The sequence below is a fragment of the Choloepus didactylus genome, chromosome 16 (genome assembly GCF_015220235.1).
Source record: "Choloepus didactylus isolate mChoDid1 chromosome 16, mChoDid1.pri, whole genome shotgun sequence".
NCBI lineage: Eukaryota > Metazoa > Chordata > Mammalia > Pilosa > Megalonychidae > Choloepus > Choloepus didactylus.
The window spans coordinates 37,614,001-37,637,343 of record NC_051322.1 but is presented as its reverse complement, the minus strand read 5'-3'; the positions used below and the strand labels follow the sequence as shown (position 1 = coordinate 37,637,343).

At 35.4% G+C, this 23,343-nt stretch overlaps 1 protein-coding gene across 1 annotated transcript in view; it reads right to left on the bottom strand.

Moving 5' to 3' along the window:
* RIT2 (Ras like without CAAX 2) overlaps positions 1-23,343 on the bottom strand; it is a 410,741-nt gene that overhangs the window by 245,782 nt on the left and 141,616 nt on the right. The window contains exon 3 of the mRNA XM_037806053.1: positions 17,194-17,267. Within this exon, the coding sequence (XP_037661981.1) occupies positions 17,194-17,267 (74 nt within the window). The remainder of the gene's footprint in view (positions 1-17,193; positions 17,268-23,343) is intronic.

Below are 23,343 nucleotides of genomic sequence, written 5' to 3'. Positions count from 1 at the left end.
TTTTGGTCAGGCAAATATCATATATATCACAGAAAAAAATATACATTTACTATATACTATACACATATTGTAGATAAAATACATATATGTATATATAAAAATATGACAGATATAATACATATATGTATTTTTTAATCTATAAGACTAGAGAAACTTGAAGACATTTGGGTGTAAAGGGCAAGACAGGGGTTTCCAACAGTTCGGGATTCTTAGTTTGGGGCTACTCATTAACCCCAACATACTTATCACCAGTGCCTAGCATCTAACAGCTTACCACTTGCCTTCCTAAGAAATAGTTAAGTAAGCCAGTAGAATAAACATGCATTGCATAGGGAATACAAACACCTGAATTCTAGCTGAGCTAAGGTCAAAAAACAACGGTGATACTTCCTACCAGTGCCTAAGTACCCCTATCTGTGAAATAAGTACAGTAATACAGTCCTTCTCCCTACGTTTAGTATGAGTCTCCATGAGACCATGAATGTAAATGTGCTTTGCAAGGCAAAAACTGGCCTATAAAATGAGTTTTTTTATAAAAGACTTTATTCCAAGAGCAACAATTTGAAAATTTTGCAGGTTTATAAAATTAGTAGATGCAGATTATTGTTTTTGCATGTAATTTGCAAGAACATCCCAGCAATTCCCATGCATCATTCTCTATAAGGCTGAGGATCTGGATCTTTTGTGCTACTAAATGTATAAAAATTATTGACCAAAGTATTTAGCCTTCCAGTGCCTAACTCTGTATTCCGGGAAAACAGAAGTGCCTTTTTTAGCCGGTTCCAGGTGCTGTGATAAGAATGATATCCATTGGGATTAGCATAGCAGTGTCAGCAAGCCAAGAGTCAGTTAGCATACCAGTACAGTCATACTAATGGCACATAAATAAACTGAGTGGTTTTCATGAAAATTTGGGGAAAAATGTTTTTAGAACAAAATTATTACACCAAACAGCAACATATAATTTGATTACAAAAAATACTAAAATATCAGACCATGGCTAGACTATAACAATATTTCCAAGTTCATAATTCTGGAACATTTCCCCAAATCTTATTTCTAACTCTGAAACGACTCTGAAGTATGCCACTTCTCTCCATCCACTTGGTCAGACTGCCATCATTGCCTGGAATTCTGCAAGGGACTCTTAAACATTTTTCCACCTTGTCTCCTTACAGTTCTTTCTCTATACTGCTCCAGGACAAGCATTAAAAAAATACAACCTGGATTTTATTACTCTCCATAAATGGCTTCCCATTACTCCTGAAATAAAATTCAGAATGCTCAAACTGGCTTGCAATGATCAAAGTGACCTTGTTAGCCCATCTTGACACATGGCTCCCATATACCCCCTCTCTGAGCTGTACAGAACATCTCTCAGCCAAATCAGTCAATTTCCTGCTACAGATATCTCCACGTGCCATGTCCTACAGCCAGAATAGTTTTTATGTCCCCCCTCTACTTGCCTCATGAACTCATGCTCAGATCTTAACTTAAAGCCTTTACTAACCTTAATCCTTCATATCTGACCAGGTTCTCTTTGCAAACTTGCAATTGTTCTTTTAGGCTTTTGTTTTGCTTCGCATTTGCCTTCTGCCCTAGACCAAGCTCTGTGAGGTGGAAGTCCAGTCTCCGCTTCGTCACTAGATTTCCTTGTGTCCAGCCTCATATGCAAATAGAGGCTCAATGAAACGTTACGAAATGAATTCTTTTTATTATTTAGAAAATAACTTGGGGCTTACTGTCTGACTTTTTTTCATTGCTAAAGTTAAAAACTGCAGAAAATCTGTCAATATTAGAAGACAGATATTTTAAGATAACAAATAAAAATACTTTTGTAAGAATTTGTTTACAAAAAGTTTTAAGCAAAAAATCTTTTCTGATTTCAAGGATAATGTATGTAATGCTAAGTATGTCAAGTATTACACCATTACTCTTAAATCCTACAGATAAATAGTTACAGCTTTCACTATAGATCCTAAAAAGACACTAAAATTAAAATAACAGCTTTGTGGCTTGTTGAAAATTTTTATGTATCAGTCTACTCTCTGAGATTTACATTTTAAGAGGCTTTCATTCTGTCTTAAGGCAAACAGAACTGAAGGCACAGGCTAGGATGTCACTATTCTCCTAACAGGCTGTGGGGACCAGTCATTTGTCAGATTTAGGTCACTGCACTCCGTTTAAGATTAACTCATGTGATAAAACCATTACATTAATAAAAGTTCATAATTCATTTGCACTATGAACCACTGTTTAGAGATTTAACTGTTCCAAAGGGAATCAACAGTTTGGTGAGGATATCACCCGGCTTATGGAAAACAATGGCGTCATTTATCTTATGATTAAATTTGGAAAATTTCTGAAATGATGACTAGGGAGATCAACATGCATGTGGAGCCCTTGATGAAGCTATTAGCTGGTACCTCTTCACTAAGTCAATTTAGCCTAAGTAAAGCTCCAAGAAAAGCTGAATGAGATGATATATATGACTGAATAGGACACAACCTTGAAAAAGGATATTTTAAAAAGTAAATGATATCGTTAACAAATAGTCACGAAGCTTATTTCTGCAGATTACTTAGGATGTCTTAAGCCCTGTTCAAGCTTTACTATTCTGTGGTAGATTCCCAAGGATATACAATCTTCATGACGGTCCACCATTCTGAGGATCATCGCAGAAAGAAATCTAAGAATTGTCACAGAAGTCTATATTGCCAAACATCACGAGCAAACTTTCAAACAGGAAGTCATGTAAAATTCAGAAGATCTTGGGAAAATTCTTTGAGTTATTGCCAATGTTTGCAGTAGTACTTATAAATAATCATGAGTCCAAGCTGGAGGTGTGACACCAGCTCTCTAATATTAATAAGTGTAAAGATATTTCCCAACCATATATTCTTAACAAGTCCTCTACCAAAGGTGCAGGCTAGCACATATTCATCAAAATTATATACAGAGAGCTATTACCAGCAAATATATTGACTAGTATTTTTTTTTTTTATTATAGAGAAAGTATAACTCATGACTCTCTTTGGATAGAGAGAATTATTAAACATGCTTCTCAAAAGATCATTTATTTGCATATTTTTAACCAAGTACCTTTGTTCTACAGTTGCTGTTTTTTAAATTTAAAAATTATTTGTTTGTTTGTTTGTCTATCTGTCTTCCTGAAAGTTTCTCAGTGTATCTTGGAGAGTCTGATTTGTAGAATTCCAGAGGTGTTGCCATATTTCAAGACTATATTATTTATAAGATAAACAGAGGATATAGCTTTGGGGATTATTTAAAACATCATTCTGATTTATAAGGTTTAAATGTAAGAGAATAAATACAAATCCATAGATGTCATAGACACTGTCTATATATTCAGCTAGCATTTACCCCAATCATCTCCTGTGAAAACATATTAGTAATTGCAGTTCTCCCTAAAGTGACTCAAACTCTGAATTGCCTTTCTTTACTCAAAGTTAGATAAGCGTCTGGTTAGAAATGTTACTAGAGTTGTCACCACTGTACTCTGTACCCTTAACGAAACAGTCTGGCCATTGCAGACAAATGAGGAAGGTCAGAAATGGAGGTTTGGAGGGGACTGGACAGTAAGGCTGGCCAACATATCTTTGGATATACGACCTCAGATTCAACAACATGAATGCTGAATTCCCTAATACGACTGCACTCACATTGAGAGTTCCTATAGACATTTAGCTAAAACCATCCAAGATTCAGCCAACTTGACTCTACGTAATTCCCACTGCTAACTGACTCTTATAACCACACATTGTTTGTCTTACCTATAAGTGGAGCGCTAAATCAAGGTGGGAACAGAAACTGGGCCGATGACCAATTCAAGAGAACAGTTGTGGCATCTTCTCACTGGTCAGTTGTGACAACGCCCTACCCACATGAATAACTTGACTTCACAATTCAACTTTCATAATGACCTCCCTGGAACCACTGGAGTGTTGCTATTTAGGCTACATTTTCTATGGTCTCACAAGGGACAAAAGTGAAAGAAGCAATAATCCTTGTTAACTACCAAAACTAACAAGGTGAAGTCATCCAGCATTTTGACACTAATTGGTAGAAGTGGCTCCTGATTGGTATTCTCTCAGAGGGGAGAAATGGCTCGTATGTTACATAGCACTGGCACTAGTGTTATGGTCAATTTGCTGGTCCTATTCACTTCCTCTAGTTTAATGAGATGATGTTTAGCTGGATTAGACCATTGTAGCATTTTAGACAAAAATGACTGTTTCACCTGTGTCCTACCTGTTCTTTTAATACTCCACAGCTCAACCCTTTATCTGTGAATTTCATGTTAAGATTAAAGGAGGAAAATGATCAGGAGTTAAAGCATCAGTAGCTATAAAGGCAGACTTCTATCATACTTTGGCATGAAACCTGCCCTAAATAATACAATCAATCATTCTACCAGGAAGCACTTTGGGTTTCCCAGAAAAGCAACTTGAGACTGAAACCAAAATTGGATACCTGCAAAGAAAAGTAATATCCATCTGCAAATTATCATAAATGTGGTTTTCCTGTATTATGGAAGGAGAAAACCATGTAAAATAGTTTTAAAACTGTTTTTATCTTTTGAGGAACTCAGTTTATAAGCCCATTAAAATATTACTGATAAAATACATTTTGAATTTTCATTAGATAAAATATTTTAGCTTTCATTTGAAACTTGAATTGATGCACGATGAGAGAACAACATGTTTGGATAATAAACTGGAAGACCCTAGATAACTGTCAGGGCTACTCAGAGAAATATTATGTTTAGAGTTTGAAGCTGTGTTTATCTGTAGAGCCTTTGGGAGTCAAACAGTTTTGAGTCAAAGCAGAAAGCAGGGTGCAAAATTTTTGACCTAGGAGCCTGGCAGGAAAAACATGTCTTTTGATTTCTTTGGCACAAAGGTACTTGTTAGTCTAGCAGGTGGACTCATCATTTAGTTTAAAACTGTCAGTCCAACATAGATGCCCTATTACTTGAGCAGTTTCTGAATGTGATGTTCATTATCATTCTCATTTGCATTGAAAGGAATTCAGAGAATGCTAGTAAACAAATAAGCTTAACAAACATTCTCCAGAACAATCCTATAAAAAGTAGCTCCTCATCAAATTCTGTTGATGAGAAGTTTGCTCCTTTGAAGGCACTTAAAGGCTCTGGGGCAATATATTTTCCAATTATTTTGGTCACAGTTTGTCTCCAGTTGCTCACTGAATAGAAATCAGCATGCTATTTACCAGTAGTTGGTCCAAAGAATAACCCAAGTCCCTTAGAATTGAGAGCATTTTAGCAGTTCTGCAGCCTAATTGCAGAATTGATTTCTAATGGAGAAGTTCAGTTCTCCTAACTCCATCTGTCTCTGAGTTTCAAATGAAATGTAAAACACTTATTTTCTAGGGCCTTTGAAGACTCTTAGGACTAAGAATAGCTTTCTGAGAAAGGAAGTTTGCCAGGCATCTCAGACCTAAAACACTGGATATATTCTCTTCTTCCACAATTGATTGATGAAAGTTACATAATAAAGAAGCACCCACAACACATCTAACTAGATACCATAGACAGTGACATAAAAGAAGACATAGTCACTCACCTCAAGGATATTTTCATCTTATAAAGGAGATTAACTGACCTATTTAAAATGTTAACATATTGGCTATGAAGTAAGTAATTAAAGGACTACTGCTATTTCCCAAGTGATTTTCTACAGCATCTTGTCTACAATGCTCAGAGTCTATGGATCACTCCAGCCAAATTCATGTCCTTATTTCTGGATAAGTCTTCTTCCCGTTTTTTCGTATATATCTGGGATGAAAAGCATGAGAATGATCTAGAAAGAAACATCAAGATTCTCCCGTACGCCTAGAATTAGTTTCAGGAACCCAGCTTTCCATTTGCTTTACCTTTCCAGATAAACTGCTCTGAACACACCCCGAGTCACCCTCCCTTTCTGACTTCCCTCCAAAAAAGGAGCACAGAGAAAAATTTTAGTATCATAATATAGCTATGTTAATGAAGGAAGAAAAGAGACAAATCAAAGGAAAAATTATCTCTGGCTTTCTCATCAAAACATCCCACTCCTAGAATATCTTTGATGACAGATGTTATCACCCACTTGTTTTTCTTTTCACAGACTAGGACACCAGAGTTTGTGTGTGTAAATGTACCTCCTCAGTGAAATTAACAGCTTATTGGCACCTGGTCCCCTGTTTTATCCTTCTCTGTCTCCTTTTGTCTGAATTTTCATTCTTAACACTTAGTTCAGAGCTACCTTTATGATGCATGAATGACATTTTCTCTTAGCCAACCAGGTGCATCTTGCCATTACTACTAAATTGCAAGTTCCTTGAAGGCAAGAAATATTTTTTCAAACTAGCTTGAACCTTTCATAGCTACTAGCACGTTCAGAGAGCATAATCAGTGTCCAATACATAATAGTTCACTGTTGAATGAATGATCCAGTTTTGAAAATGATAGATTTTTTAGAACAGAAAATGTTTTAAATAACATTTAATCCAAGCTCTTTATTTAAAAAAATGGGAGAGAGTGAATCTCAGAGACAATAAATATTTTGTCTAATGCCACATATCACAAAAAACATAGGAAAAATACTGAGTAGCTTATTCTTAACCTGGTCCCTTCTTTATGATAAAGCTCTACAGGAGTTACAGGAAGTGATACAGGCTGAATCTCTTGATCTTACTACTTTGATAATTCACCAAGATGACAAACAGAATGCAATAGTGTCTTTCATTATATCATCTAAATCCTTTCCTAATGGATCAAAATATGGACAACGTAACTCTTTAGGAAAAATCTGAGTTTTTGATCCACTGTTCATTCAAGTGTACTGGTTTTCAACTAAAATTCTTTTAATCAAAAGATCATTGTCACAGTCAAGAAGGTAATACACAGATAACAAATGTTCCATTCATAGGTAGACCCGGGCTATGCATTGTCCACAAAGGTGGCCTTTAGGAGAGGTAATATAGCCAGGTTGCTATAGGACTTCAGGAATGACTCATGGGCACAGTGCGTGATCATTCCAGCTTTGGCCTTTAGAATTCATGTAACCTTGAAAAGCCACATACCTCCTCTGAACCTCAGTGTCCATATTTGTCAACTGAGGGAATTGAAATAAGTGACTTCTAAAGTCCTTTCTAAATTTAAATATTCATGTTTATAGTAATTTACATGGTTATTAAGTGGAAACATTTATGGATTTGATTGCACAGTTTCTGCTAAGAACCACTGTAAAAGTTTTGTTTGCACAGTGGCCCAGCTATAATTACAAGTTACAAAGCTCTGGCATTGTCTGTCACAAAAATGGAAATGAAGGAAATGCTATGAATCAATGGCAATTAGTAAACTGATACATGTCGAGGTCATAAATAACATTCTGTTTTTCAGCTATTTTCATTAAAAGTATACTTTAGCCTTTTTTCTTGGTACATTTATGTCGACTATAAATTGTGTGGTTTTCTTTTTCTACATTCGGAAGATTTGTTCATGAAATTGTCCTTTCACCTAAAAAACATAAATTATAAATATAAATCTTAATTTCTACATATCACATTGGTGAGTAAATAGATTTTTCAGCATGATTTGATAAGGAACACTTGCTGTTTATGAGAGAAACCTAAAGAGGTGACATGATTAAAGGGATGGCAGTGAAATCTGACAACTCAAGCCTCAGTTTTGAGTCTAGATTCTCTTTTAAACATGTGCATAAATTAAAGTGTAAGGTCTTCAAGGTTAGGGGCTACAGTGGTTCTATGTCTTTTGCATCATTATGGAACAATTAATCCTGTGTGGTAAACCTATGGACCCCATATTCCCCCAATTAATCAAGTTGAAGATGTGAGATACACACACGTACAGATAAGTACAGATGTAATCTCACAGTTACATCTCATATATACAGAATTACTAAAGGCATTTTGATTGGTCTCTGATCTTTTATAGATTTTTATACAGTTCATGAATCATCTAGATTTTTTTCTGTGTCAATGGAAATTTATTCTTAAAACACCCTTTAAAAATGGTTATTTTGTAGAAAATTTTTAACTGCAGACTTTTTGACTTCTTTAGCAAAAAATCCAAAACATAATCTATAATTTTGTGATAATTTAATAATGTAATTTATGAATATCCATTATTGCACTTACCTTTAGAAATGCTTGCCTTTATAGCAAATAGCCTCAGACTTACATGCTTCTAGTTTTTTTTTAAATTTTCAACTTATATTTTAAAATCTTTTTTTATTGCTCCCAAATTATCTGTTGTTAATTTATTTTACTATAAAAACATTTGCTTCTAGAAACTCACTTTTTGTAATATTGGCTCCAAAGCCACAAACTGAAAAAAAACAGTAACCAGCATATTATTTCTGAGCCTAATACCAAACAGACAGCATGAGAACCTGATGTTCTTTCTTGTTAATAGCATATATGAACTTTATTATATGGGTTTTTTGACATCTGTTTTGGCAACTCAAAATTATTTTTGCTTGGTTTCTGAATTATGGTTTTCTTTGGTAAAGCGGTTTCCTTTTTGGTTTGCATATTTAGATCATATTTAGATTTACTAGAATTAAATTCATTTCTTAAAATGTGTCATTTCTAGATGAACTAAGTGATAGCTTCATGGTGTGATCTGAGAAATACCTGAAGGGAACCCATTTTTAACACTGATGTTAAAGGAGACCTGTATTAGAGTCTGGTGTTGGGTATGCAGAAGTGAGAGGGGCACTGAAGGGAGTAGTTGAAGAATGGTAGAGAGCTTTCTTTATACTTCCTCAATGCCAGTTCCTGATGAACATAATCGAAGACAGCTCTTGTCAAACTGAAGATCGTGAGCATTCTTAATGCTACTTTCTCATGTCTTTCAGTTTTGACATGATCTTCCTTGCACTGGCTCTCAGCAGATTAGTCAGCATCTATTAAATATTCAAAATTATCAAAATGCAACAAAACCCGACTGATGAGCTAGGAAATGTGTGTTGGCACTAGGATATGATTAGTAAGGAACTTTTCTAAACACCCATCCCTCCAACAAGATTTCTTGATTATCTCAGAGCTTTATGTCTGGTTTGCAAACAATTGTATCCCAAGTTCTGTTGTCTTAGAGCCTGAAATACCCACAGTCATTTGTGGAATGAGATGATTCCCAAAGAAGGGGTCATGCCCTAAAGAAAAAAAAAAAAGTTTGTAGCTAAAAAGCAATTAAAGCTTTCAGAGAAGAATTCTATAAAAAATCAGGCTAGTAATAATTCAGAAAATCACGAGGTTTTAATACTGGAAGAGACTTTAGAGATCAAATCAAAGATCATAGATGAGTAATTTGAGTCCAGAGAAGTTAATGGACAGTTAATGGACAGTTGGTCAGGGGCTGACCCATATACCAGCTGACAATTACACTTCCCATTGCTCCTCAATGCCTTAGTCCAGGCAGCAACCAGCGAGGGGCCTGGAAAATGCCTAGCTCTAGAAAGTTTCTGTAATTGGACATATTATCATGTTAAAAAAAATGGAATCTGGATTATCTGTAGGAGAATTACTTTTATTAATTCTAATATGGATGAGGATGATTCAATAAATTTGCAATTAAATTTTACTTACTACATATATTTTGTTAGAGTTTCCCTTAAATACATTTATAAATTAGAAAAAAAACTATATTCTTATATTTTAGGTTTAGGTAACATGATTGCTGTATTCATGCCAGGACAAATGGGACTTTAGGGATCATGGGTACCCCATTACCAAAACGTGAATACTACTACCATAGTCCTTATCACAATTTGCTGCAATTTTTAATTTTGTGTTCCCCACACCCACAATGCTCCAAACATCAAGCACTTTGAGAGGAGAGATTAAATTTTATTCTATTCTGTATATCCTTGGCCTAGGATGGTCTTTGGTCATGGCACATAAGAGAAATGAAATAGGAAAGCACTGGAGTGGCAGAATGAATGGATTCTAGTCACATCTAAATCAGTAACTTCTTGTATTGCCTTAGATAAATTAGTTAACTGAGCCTTAAACTTGTCATCTGTAAATTGAGTAATATAATTTTATCAATGGATATATATGGCACCAATAGGTGAAAACACTAGAGAGTAAAATTTCATCTCATTGCAAGAAAAAAATTCTAATAATTAAAGCCCTCCAAAGACTGAACTTATCTGCTTTCAGCAGTTGAGTTCCTGATCAAAAGAAGTGGTTGAACATAGGCTTAACATAACATTTGGTGGGAACATGGAAAAGAGAATTCAAACTTTGGAAGTAGAAGTCCTTTCCAACCTCAGATTTGTTGATGGCCAACGTTTCTTCCATGGGTGACTGTGGCACCAAGAGTCCATGTGTACAGCACAAACACTGAAACACACAGGGTCTTGACCCAGGTGCCAATATTGCCTCCAATGAGGCAGTCATCTCACGTCTCTGTATAATACTTCACTCAAATTCAAGATGGTGATGATGATACTTTTTCTGTCTACCTCCTGGATTTGTTGTAAGTGTAATAAATTTCAACATATGCTGAAAAGCAGTAGCACCAAAAGAAAATAAGGTAGTATTGTTAAAATTGGTAAAATATTCCAGTGGTGATCTTCCCTGTCCCCTATAGGCACATAAATTCTGTTAATTCAACTGTACAGACCACCTCCTGCAAGTGAGAGTTTAATAATAGTTTGGATGTCAATGAGCCACCATCTGTTTAGCCTGATGTACTCCTGACTACGTTTGACTACAGTTAAGACTAGATTTGAAAATATTTAGTAGTCTTCAAATTTAATTACTTTATTTTTTTATTGTGTATTTACAAGTTTCTCATTGTTTCCACAGCATAAAAGCTTAGAGTTAGAAAGCAATTGAGTGAATATATGCAGATTTCTCTCTCATCACTCACCACCTCATCCACAAACAGGTAATGCTTTCCATCTCTAGCCATACTGAACTACTAAAGGCTCCATTAATATGCTGTATCGATCAGCTATTGTTAAAATAATGCTACATGAAAATCCACCTCAAACTCAGGGGCTTAGAGTAACCAGCATTCATAATTTTTCTAGTCAATATGCCTGTGTGGTAGCTGGGGCAGATCCACTTCCAACTGTAGGAGGGCTGGCCTGGGTTCCAGCCTCTGGGTTGGGTGTAAGTCTGCTCCACAGGTTCCTCATTCCCCTGGGAAACTTCCTGGGGGTCTGCTCTTCTCCTAGGAATGGCAGAAGCACTCTCAATACCTCTTAAGTCCTGCCCAGAACTAGTAGGTTGTCTCATCTGCTCATGGCCCATTGGCCAAAGCAATGACAGGCCAAGCCTACATAAGCACAGAGTAGAAATAACTAGCTTTTCACCATTCCATTAGCACAATGCTTGGAACCAGATAAGTGCCCATAGATACTCGTGAACTGAATGAATAATCAAAAACAGGATTTCACTTTCTACCAAAGTATAATTCTACTTGAGTACTTCAAGTGATGCATGTTTGCTATTTCCGAATGCAGCATTTTTAGTTGAATAATTACAGTTGTTACAAACACCTTATTATACTGAGCAGAAATTTAACCTACTTAATCTTCCAATTAGTCCTCCAGGCCCCCTGAAAAACAAGTACTTTCCCTTTTTGATAAGAGAGCCTTTGCCATATTTGAAACAATTTTTCCATTCTTAATATCCCTAATGACTTCAACTTACTTTCCCCAAAAATCAATTGTCAAATTTCCCTGCTCTGGACATAAATGAGCTTGTTAATATATACATTTTAAATAATCTTGATATTCTCATGAATATAGAAATAGAACACCTATTTCCAGTGGCTTGTAAACTATCTATATTTCAATTAATGCATTAGTTTAAAAACAGTTTCATCAAATACATTAAACAAGAAAAGGTGTTTTAAAAATTATGAACTACTTTATGTATAAAAGAATACAATGTAATGAAGATCTGTATACCCATGAACTAGATTATCAAATATTAAAATTTTCTATAGTTGATCAGAAATTTTATAAAAATAAAATATTATTTATACAGGTAAAATCTGCTTTGTATCTCTACCAATTTTTCTCTTTTCTTTAAGAGATAACCACTAGCTTAAACATTTTATAAAAATTTATCACATTCTAAGTCACAAAGAAAAATTCTAAATATATCAAATAACCAATCTCATACAGACCACATTCTTTGCCATTAGATTAGAAATCAATAAAAAGTATAAACATGTGCCTGTGAAAAGAATGTCTATGTTCTAATTGACTGCAGTATTCTATTTAAGTTAAATGTGTTTTTCAAATCTTCTACAACTGCATTACTTTTTGATCCAACAATTATTGAGAGAGGTATTATTTAGTTTTTCTACTATGTAGGATTTTGGATTTGTAATTTTCTCTTTATAATCCCCTCCATTTGTCTTGAATACTATACATTAGAATTTTAAAACTTTTTGATCATTTTTTCATTACTTTTTTTTTTTATCTTTGCATTTCAGTTTTGGAAGTTGTTATCAATATATCTTCAAGCTCACTGATTGCCTCCTCAGTAAAGGTTAAATCTGCTGGTGAGTCCATAGAAAATATTCTTCATTTCTGTTTCAGTATTTTTTATTTCTGGCATTTCCTTTTTTATTATTTCTTAGAATTTCCATCTCTTTGCTTACGTTACCCATGTGTTCTTGCATGTTTCCATTAGAGCCCTGTTCTGGTTTGCTAATGCTGCTGTTGTGTAAAACACCAGAAAGGGACTGGCTTTTATAAATGGGGTTTATTTGGTTACACAGTTACAGTCTTAAGGCCATAAAGTATCCAAAAATAGGGTACCTTCACCGAAGGATGGTCAATGGCATCCAACAACCTCTGTTAGCTGGGAAGGCACGTCTGCTGATCCTGGGTTGTGTTCCAACATTTTTCTCAGCTCTTGTGCGTTTTTCAAAATGTTCAAAATGTTTCTCTTGGGCATTTGTCCTCTCTTAGCTTCTCTGGAACAAAAGTCTGCTTTCAAGGCCCTCTGCAAAATGTCTCTGTAAGCTGCAGCCTCTCTTCAAAGTGCCATTCTCAGTTTCTCTGAGGTCCTTCTGTCTGAATTCCTTTACACAACTCCAGTGATCCAATTATCACCTACCCTGAATGGGCGGGGTAACACCTCCAAGGCAAGTGGCTGGCATCTGCTGATCCTGGATTGTGTTCCAATTCTTAAATTATCCAATCAAACATTTCACTCACAGTTGATTGAGTCACATCTCCATGGAAACACTCAATCAAAGAATTCCAGTCTAATCAACACTAACACATCTGCCCTCAAAAGACTGCATTAAAGAACATGGCTTTTGGCGGGACATGATATATCCAAACCAGCACAAGCCCTTAGCATATTAACTGGTTATTTTAAATTCCTGGTTATAATTCCAACATCTCTGCCATATCTGAGTCTGGTTCTGATGCTTGCTCTGTCTCTTCAGATTGAGGTTTTTTGTTTTGTTTTGTTCTGCGTATCAGTATGCTTTGTAGTTTTTTGTGGAAAGCCAGACATCACGAACCTAGTAGATAGGGACTGAGGTAAACAGGTCTTTAGTGTGAGGTTTTATGTTTTTCTGGCTTAGAGTTAGGCTTTATTTACCATTTTCTGCAGCTGCAGGTATTAAAGGCTAAAATTTCCCCTGGTATCTTTGTTTTTGTCTCCCCTGTTGTCTTTGGGCTTCCCTAGAGACTTCTTAAATAAGGTCTGAGCTTTGCAGTTCTTTCTGTTGTAATCTGCTGTTATTCTACAGGGGGATTCCTAGTGATGTCGTGGTGGAGGGAAGGGCAACACTCTATCATCTTACAATTAGGTCTGCTTGTAGTGGCCTGGGCCCCTGGGATATGACCTTCACAAGTGTTTTTCAGCTCTGTACCCTGCCCCCCACTCCTCCCTACCTCCTACACCTTAGCTGAGCCACAAAGGCTAGAAGGGGCTGGAATTGGATATTTCCCTTCCCCCATGTCAGTTAGGCTCTGGTAAAATAGTTTCTTTTGAGGGCAGGCCTTTGTTAAGGAGAACAGAACATTCTGAGTTTATTTCAGAATGATTGCTTTTCCCTCCTCCCCTTGCTGGAGCATGAGGGTAGTTTTCACCAGTGTTCACCATGGGAACTTGGTGGGACTTTTGCAGGTAAAATTCACGAAAGCAAGGGATCTCCCTAAAATGGTCCCCCAGAGTTTTTTCTTTAACTCCCTAACTAGTCCACCTTGAGCCTCCAGCAATTTGTTAATTACAGTGTAAGTGCTCCTTCCTACCAGTTCTGGCTCCAGCAGGCAGGCTTCTGTTCCTGGGTTCCTCCTCTGTATCTGCCTCTCTTTACAGATTTCAGGGCAGCAGTTTGCCCTGTGGCCTCGATTCTCTGATATATCCAAGAAGAATTGTTTTCCAGTTTTTCAGCTTTTTAATTGTCATTATGATGGGAGTGATGACTTTCAAGCTCTTTACATGTCAGATCAGAAACCAGAAGTTATTTTGTTTTTTTCATTATAAAGTGACAGGTTTACACATTAGTAACACTTCTTGCATTAAAATCTATTTGTCTGATATTAATACAGTTATAACTGCTTTATTTTTATTCCTTTTTGTTTCCCTGGTATGCTCGTGTGTCTTTGTGTGTGTTTTGGCCATTCTTTGATTTTGCTACCTTTCTGCATCCTTATGTCATAATATGTTCCTTTTAAGCCAAATGCAGGTTATTTGTATTATTTTCTTTAATATGACATTGACAATACCCGCCTATTTTGAGGTACTGAGATAGATACACTTCCATTCATTGTAATTCCCAACATATTTATATTAATATATTATGCTTCTTCTTTATTTTTTCCTTCTTTTCCTCCTTCTTTTCTGCCTTACTTTATACTAACAATTTTTATTTACTCCTTCCTTTCCCACTACTAATTTGTAAATTCTATGGTTTATGTCCAACATTTAAACAAATAAGTTTCTATTTCTAACATGGTTACTTTAAAAGTATACAGTTAACTAAAATTCTCTCCTCTAGTCTCAAAAAATGCAAGGACTTTGGAAGGTTTTAACTCTGATCACCTTCCTGTCATTTTACTTATAATCATTGTCTTTTATTTTAGTTTCAGCCTTATTTTTATATGACACAAATTATTCATGCTTATTTATTATTATATGATTGCCTTTATTTTATACATCTATTTAGGTTTATAAATATATTCACTAATTTCTTTTTTCACATTGACCCTCTCTTTCTCTCCTTACATCTGGGTTCAGTTCCTTGTTCCTGAAGCATATCTTTAGCAGGTCTTTAAAACATGCATCTGTTAGTGGTTAACTTTTTTAGTTCTTGCTCAATTCTCAAGCCTCTCTTTCATATTTTCTATTTCTTTGCCACTACTTGCTGAATTCAGGATCGTTTTCTCAGATTCACCTTCCATTTCATAAAATTTCCTTTTAGCATGTCTACCTATTTATAATTTCAGTGGTTCTGTCTTTGATTTTAACAACTTTCATTTAATTATATTATATATTCTGCCTGTTTATTTTTGACAATTTTTAAAAAATGTATCCAGTTATGTTTTAAAAATATTTTAAACTTTATTTTTAGTTTCCATCAAATTGTTTTATTGGCTGAGATTCAACCCAACTGTAACATGTGTTTGGTGACTCTCATTCATGGTGAATTGTTTTCTTGTGGGTTTTGTAATTTGGGATTTTGAGTTCACTATCAACCTTCTCTGCAGGAATCCTGTGTAGCTGTGCTCGAGGACATGTCCATCCAGAACAACTTTGTATTTGTTTCTGTCAAGCATCCTAGCTGTCACTGGCCTGGGATCAATTTTATGGTAGTTTCCTGACTTGGAGATGTAAAACCTTCCATGTGCTATATTTGTGAACCTGCACACACATGAACAGCAAGACTCTCTGTTTGCAAATTTTCAGACTACATTATTATTTTTTCTCTACCCAGTCTAGCCAAGACAAAACAATGTCTCCATCATCTCAATATGCTGCCAGGAGATTTTTTTTTTTTTCCCAATCCACCCTTTCACTGAGGGTGAAATCTTTGAGGTTCCAGCTTTTTACTGGATTGAGCTCCAACTACCTGCCTTGCATTCACCTTATCTCCTGTAATTGTATGCCTATTATGACCTAGGTCCTTATATTATTGATTTTATTAATATTTTCAGTAGTTTCATATTTCTCTGTTTCTTACTCCAGTGATTTTAAATACATTTGTAATGAACCCACTTTTGCATTTAAAACATGCTTATTATATTATATTTACCCTTTCTAGATGTTTCCAATAAAAAAGTTTACTACTCCACCATATTGCCAGGGACAAAAAGACCCCAAGAGCTTTTTCTCACAATAAGTGCTCTCAATCCAGGACTTGCTTTATAAAAATTAAATACTATCTCTGTTAAATGAATTGAGACTCAGCATTCCAGACCATTAGATCATGCTAAATCTTGATAATGTCACCTATTCTACTGACATTGCCTTGGTTTCTTAATCATATTTGCTAAGCAGATCTTTTTTTTTTGTATTTAACTAAAATTCTCTAATAAAATTGCATGAAGATTAAGGTCTAGGACTGAGTTTTATGCATATTAGAGAAAGAATAGTAAACTATTCCATTCATTTTCTAATTTCATTGGCAATATTAGGCCTATACTTTTAAAATACAGTTTTATTGAGATATATTCACACACCATACAATCCATCCAAAGTTTGCAATCAGTGACTCACAGTATCCATCATATAGTTGTGCATTCATCACCTTGATCAATTTTAGAACATTTCCATTACTCCAAAAAAAGAAATAAAAAGAAAAAAGAAAACCTAAAATATCTCATACCCCTTATTCCCTCCCCTCTATTATTGACCCCTGGCATTGGTGTGGTACCTTTGTTATTGTTGATGAAAGAATATTAAGATACTGTTAATTATAGCCTATATACTTTTACTTTTAAATTGAGAAAATTAAGGGAATGTTGAAATATTCTGTCTGGTAATCACATTTCCCTGCCAATGGTGCCTTCCTCCATTCCACAACTAATTACTAACCACCTCTGAATACTTCTTCTTTTGTTTGAATAGTTAAACTCATCTTCTAAATCACGGTAAGTATATTTGAGGCCAAAGAATAAACTGGTCTTAGAGGATGGTGAGGTCTAGAAAATCGCATACCTGACCGGCAGTGTCCAAGATATCCAAATAAGCTGGCTCATTGTCGATCCTTACCTGGGTCTTATAAGCATCTTCTGAAAAACACAAGACAAAGTATACATTTAAACACATTCAACAGTAAACACATAATCAACTGTTAGATTTCATAATGAAGAAGAATTTCTAAGTGAGTTACTAACCAAGAGAACTGGATATTCTACTCAGGAAGAGTATATTGAGTTAGTTAACACTAGGATATAATAATATCTAGAAAGTAGATATAGGGAAGGGGAATTGATTGAGAGGGAGGGAAGAAGGAAACAAAAGGAAAAAGAACACTGCAATAATGAGTAAAAATGCTACCTAGAGAACAGTTCATGAAACAAACGTCAGTTATTTTTAAAACATGAACCTCAAAATTGCATCATCTCTACACTAAGAATAGAAAATATGCATATTTAATGAGGCTAAAGTTTTTTTTTTATCAACTGAGATTCAAAAATACTAGAAACTCAAAAAAAAAGCCTGTTCTTGAGTTTTTAATAGGTCCATTGCTACAATTCTGTTTAACAGAGAAGAATTCTAAAGAACTATGCCAGTCCAAAGTTGGAGCAGTCTCTACGCAAGAAATAAATTACTATTTTGAAGTTTCATAAACACCAATGATCCTAAAGAGAGAAAGAAGCACACCGTGAGATCATCTACTGAGATGTTGATAAGCCCTGGCCCAGAATAGTTCATGGGGAAGAGAGGGAGTGAAGAAGGAAACACAAAAGGAAAAAGAACATGTTTGAAACATAGGTTGTGAAGATAGACATTGAGGATGAGTAAAAATCAGGGACCATCCCAAATTATCATTATCCATAATATATCAAAAGACTTTAATTTTAGGACTATTTCTTTCCCAGGCCTATAATCAAGGAAGAATAAAGCAAGGTGAGAAGAATAAGAATGTCTTAGCATAAGAAGGATCAAATGCATATGCAATTTTAACTAATGAGATCTGGGGAAGCTAGATAGCCCCCCAGAGAGCTGTGTCCAGTGACAGAATTTTCTGGCCCAAGACTTGCGGAGTTTTTTTATATTTATATTTATATTTATAGTTAGCTTTCATTAGTTGATTTCTATGTAGTTTTCATTAGTATTTTATTATGTGGTGCTCACGCAATTCAGTATTCACATTGAAGACTGCATGACTTGTAAATTTTGCATTCCCAGTGGGAAAGATCACCTTTCTTCAGGTTTTTGATGAACAAGACAGTCCTATTTGCCTTCGATGAGAGAAGCATGGTTTTTTTTACAGTTGTTGCTTTTTCTCTTCAGGAGATACCAGAAAGTTTTAAAAGCTGGAGGTGCTGTAATCGATTAGCCACTCCTAGTTCTCTTCTTTGGGAGCTTATGGTCCTATGAAAAAGGGATTAAGTGAATTCAAATATTTAACATGTGCTAGGTACTGGGATTCAAAACACAGTAAGACCCAGTTTGTGCATTAAGAAATTTATGTCCTAATGAAAGGCAGTATACTGTAAAGAGCAGAAAATATCTTGTTTCATTATCTGTGACAATGCTGTCCTCAACTTTGCAAAACTTCTAAATAATGTCTCTTTCCATCTTGTCCCAGTCCTGAGGCCACCCTTCCATGTGTCCTTTCCAGTCCATCAGTATAATGTCAACTAGAACCCTTTCTCTTTAATGTTCACCACTTCCTTGAATGTATTCTTCTCCTTTCAGTCATTTCCATCAGCCAAAAAAGAATATTCAACTCCACACTTTTTTTAAATTCAATTTTATTGAAATATATTCACATACCATACAATCATCCAAAGTGTACAGTCAGTTTTTCACAGTACCATCATAATAGTTGTGTATTCATCACCCCAATCTATTTTTTGAACATTTTCCTTATACCAGAAAAAGTAAAAATAAGAATAAAAAATAAAAATCAAAAAGAACACCCAAATCATATCCCCCTCCCACCCTATTTTTCATTTAGTTTTTGTCCCCATTTTTCTACTCATTAGCCATACACTGGATAAAAGGACTGTGATCCACAAGGCTTTCACAATCACACTGTCAGCCCTTATAAGCTACATTGCTATATAATTGTCTTCAAGAGTCAAGGCTACTGGGTTGGAGTTTGATAGTTTCAGGTATTTACTTCTAGCTATTCCAATACATTAAAACGTAAAAAGGGTTATCTATATAGTGCATAAGACTGCCCACCAGAGTGACCTCTTGACTCCACTTGTAATCTCTCAGCCACTAAAGCTTTATTTTGTTTCATTTTGCATCCCTCTTTTGGTCAAGAAGATGCTCTCAATTCCATGATGTCAGGTCCAGATTCATCCCTGGGAGTCCTATCTCGTGTTGCCAGGGAGATTTATACCCCTGGGAGTCAGATCCCCCATGGGGGGAGGGCAGTGAGTTCACCTGCCAAGTTGGCTTAACTAGAGAGAGAGGGCCACATCTGAGCAACAAAGAGGCACTCAGGAGGAGACTCTTAGGCACAATTATAAGCATGTTTAGCCTCTCCTTTGCAGTAATGAGCTTCATAAGGGCAAGTCCTGAGATAGAGGGCTCAGCACACCAAACCACTACACCCTTTTAATCCTAACTCATTAGTTCAGGCGGTAGAAAGTCCTGGAGTTACATATAGGATTCACCAGCAGGTAGTCAGAAAAGGCAAGGAAATTACTTTTAGGGCCCTTTCCTTCATAAAATTTCTTTCATATTTTCCTTCCTTTGTAGTTTACTACAATATTCATTCAGTAAGAATTTATTGAGCTCCTACTCTGTTCTAGGCACTTTGCTTGGTATAGAGATAAGAATAATGCATGATACAGATATAGTTCCTACCCATGCAAAATTGACAATGATTTAAAGGGAGAAATACTGATATAACTATGTCATGAAGTAGACAGAGGACAAAATGATGAGCATCGTAATAATAAAAGTTCTAGATATCATTGGAGCATACAAGGACTGCCAACATATACTTGGAAGGGCAAGAAATATTGCCTGGAGGAAGTGGTACTGGAGTTAGGGAAAAGTAAAAGAAGAGGAAAACTGAAAAGCAGAAATCCAGATAATAAAGAAAATTTGGAACAAAAAAGGAATTTATATAAATTCAGTATGGTTCAGTTTAGAAGAGTGAATGGTGACTGATGAAATTTAAAATATAAATGAGCACTAGCATATGAAGACATTAAATGAAAGCATACTTTTGAGTGAGGCATATAAAAACAGACTGCCTGAATTTAAACCCCATCTCCACCACTAGTAGCTGTCTAATTTTTGTAAAATTGACCTTTTCAAAATACAATTTTCTCATTTGCAAAGTAGAGATAATATAACCATCTAACTCATGGAGTTGTTGGTTAGATTCAATGATATAATGTGTGGAAAGCACCCAGTTATTGTGCAGTAAAAGTTTGATAAAGATTGAGTATGGTCAACGTTTTTAAGAAATTTAGACTCTATTATACTGCCATTATCAGATGTGCATTTTTGAATGCTTACTCTGGTTGAATTGTGGAGAATGGAGTGTAAGATGGAAGACTAGAGGCACAGAAATGTTAAGCAGGTATTTAATAGTGATGAGAAGTGATGTTGGCCTACACTAAGATAGTGGCACTAAGTTGGAGAAAAAAGGTGACAGATTTGAAAGATGTTTAGAAGGCAGAACTAAAATCACTTAATGATGATTATAGGTAGGGACCAGGGGTGGAGAAATATGCAAGAGAAATCCTCAGATTTCTGGAATTTTCAGCTGGGTAGATGGTTATGACTTTTACTAGGAGAGGGAACGCAGGACAATCACAAAATGTTCAATTTGGGAAATGCTGACTTTGACATGCCTGTGGATTATCAAAGTGAAGACTAGGAGTAGGAAGTTATCTGAGTCTGAAGCTCTGGAGAGAGATCTGAGAGTCTTCTGTCATTACATCCATCAATATCCTCATGCATGCCAATCCCATGCTACATATTGCATCCTGTTGAAGTATCTAGAGGACACGTCACCTGCCAAACACAGGTGGACCTTCTGAACCTCGAACTTACAAACTCTAAGAGTCTAGCCACAATCTATATTTTGTTTTATCCACCATTTATATTTTAAGTAAAGAGCAAACTGAACCCTTTTGGACATCATTTAATTTAACAAAATGCAATTATTATTTTTGAGCCACAGATAAGAATTGAATTATTTTCAGAATCACCTGATTAAGAAAGCAAAGGTGATCAACCAGAGATCACCTTTTTTCAATGAATAATAATGAGTATCTACCATAAGTCATAATTTTACTAGATGCTGGAGATATAAAGACAAAAACACAAACAAAACCATGGTGTCTACTCTGAAGGAGCTTATACACCCCCAGTGAGAGATATGCAAATGAACACAGATATGCAATGGTATGTGAAAGTCCAAATATTTACAGTACATATCCCCTACCTGCAAGGAACTTCATTCCCTATGTTTGCACCAAAGGCTGAAGTTACGGGAAATATAATTTGCAGAATGGTCAATCTAATGTGGATTTAGCAACTGCCAGCCATTCTAAATCTATTCAGTGCATGACCAACCAAACAATCTTTCTGGTTTCTATTTCACTGCTGTTTGTTTTTTCACTAACCTTTTCACAAAAGAGAAATCCTATTGAATTGCTTGCAATTTCTTTGAAGATGTATGGAGTTGTTTTTCAATTTCATAGGGAAATAAGAACACTTTCTCTGCAAAGGGCTCTGTGACCCAATGACCACATGTGAGTCTTCCAGATTTCATGTTTGTTTATTTAAACTCAAAGATCCAAAGAAGAGCCTGCTGAGGCCAGGAACATGCTGATTAATGTAGAAGAGAAATGCTCTGTGTGATTATCTGAGCCCTAGATAAGCCTGGCACATGAAACATATATCAAATAAAGGCTTCTCTTGGGATCAGAAAACCCCTTCTAAGAGACTTGATGTGAATTGGTTGGAAAATAAACCCAGGCCCTCTATCCAAGGTTTCCTTCTCTCTTTCAAAAAAAGTGTCCATCAGAGTATACATTCCAGTGTTGGAAATCTAGGTTATCTGCCTGGCCTCCATAGAAACTAATCCCTTTCATTTCCTCCCAATAAACAATCTTCTCTTCTCTTCCCACCATTCACTCCTTTTGAGACCTCCCATGCAGAAATGCACTGACAGAAATACTCTATTGAATGCATATAAACACCTTCCTGAATTTCAATCATCTGTCTATAGACTCAACCCTGAAGGGAGCTCATTTATCTTCCCAAGCCAGAGGCCAAATATATACAAAGCTTTATCAGGCAGAAATGGTGGTAGCTGCCTGCTATATGGTTTGCACAGAAAAGCACAATGGGGCCCTACTCTTAGAGATAGCCAACACCTTAAAATTTATTTTGAAACACTGATGTTTTATTTTAGACAACTGCTTCTTTTTGGATATGTCTTTTCACACTTCCTCCCCAGCAGAATTTTACAAGAAGAAATAAAAGAAGGCCTGTATTTAAGCCTCAAATCCAATATTAATTACGTTACAACTGACCAGCCATTTAACCTGATGTGTAAGATGGAGATAATCATACATGCTATTTAATTCATAGGAGCTCTGTAAGGATTAACAGAAGTATCATATATGATAATGCTTTGAAAGAACAGGAAGCATAATTCAAACTCATTACAATATTTGGGATTTCTTTTTAGTATTGCCTCAAATACTAAATTTTTATTAAAAACTAAATCACGTCTGCTATCTTTATTTACCGGTATGGAAATGTTTTCTACCCAACAAGTAAATCATAAAGGGATTGATAGGATAATTTGCAATAATCATCAAAAATATAAAATCCTTAATTAAAAGCATTAAGGAGTTCTGGATAATTTCCAAAAGTATTTTGTTTAATTACTTTAGCAAAACAAACATATGCATTTAAAGTTATTTTTAAATGTTTTATTTGTAAATATAAAATTAGAATAATTTAAAACCACACCAATATCACTGAGAAAAACATATTAGGAAGTTGAATTTTTACCAGGTGACTTTCAAAAAGTCTTAAGATAGTTAAATATTTCCAATATCATTTACCTCCAAACCTGAAATGTATGAGAATTGGTATTAAATTCAGTAAAGCTACTTTTCTATGAAGTGAAGTTATTTTTCTATGATG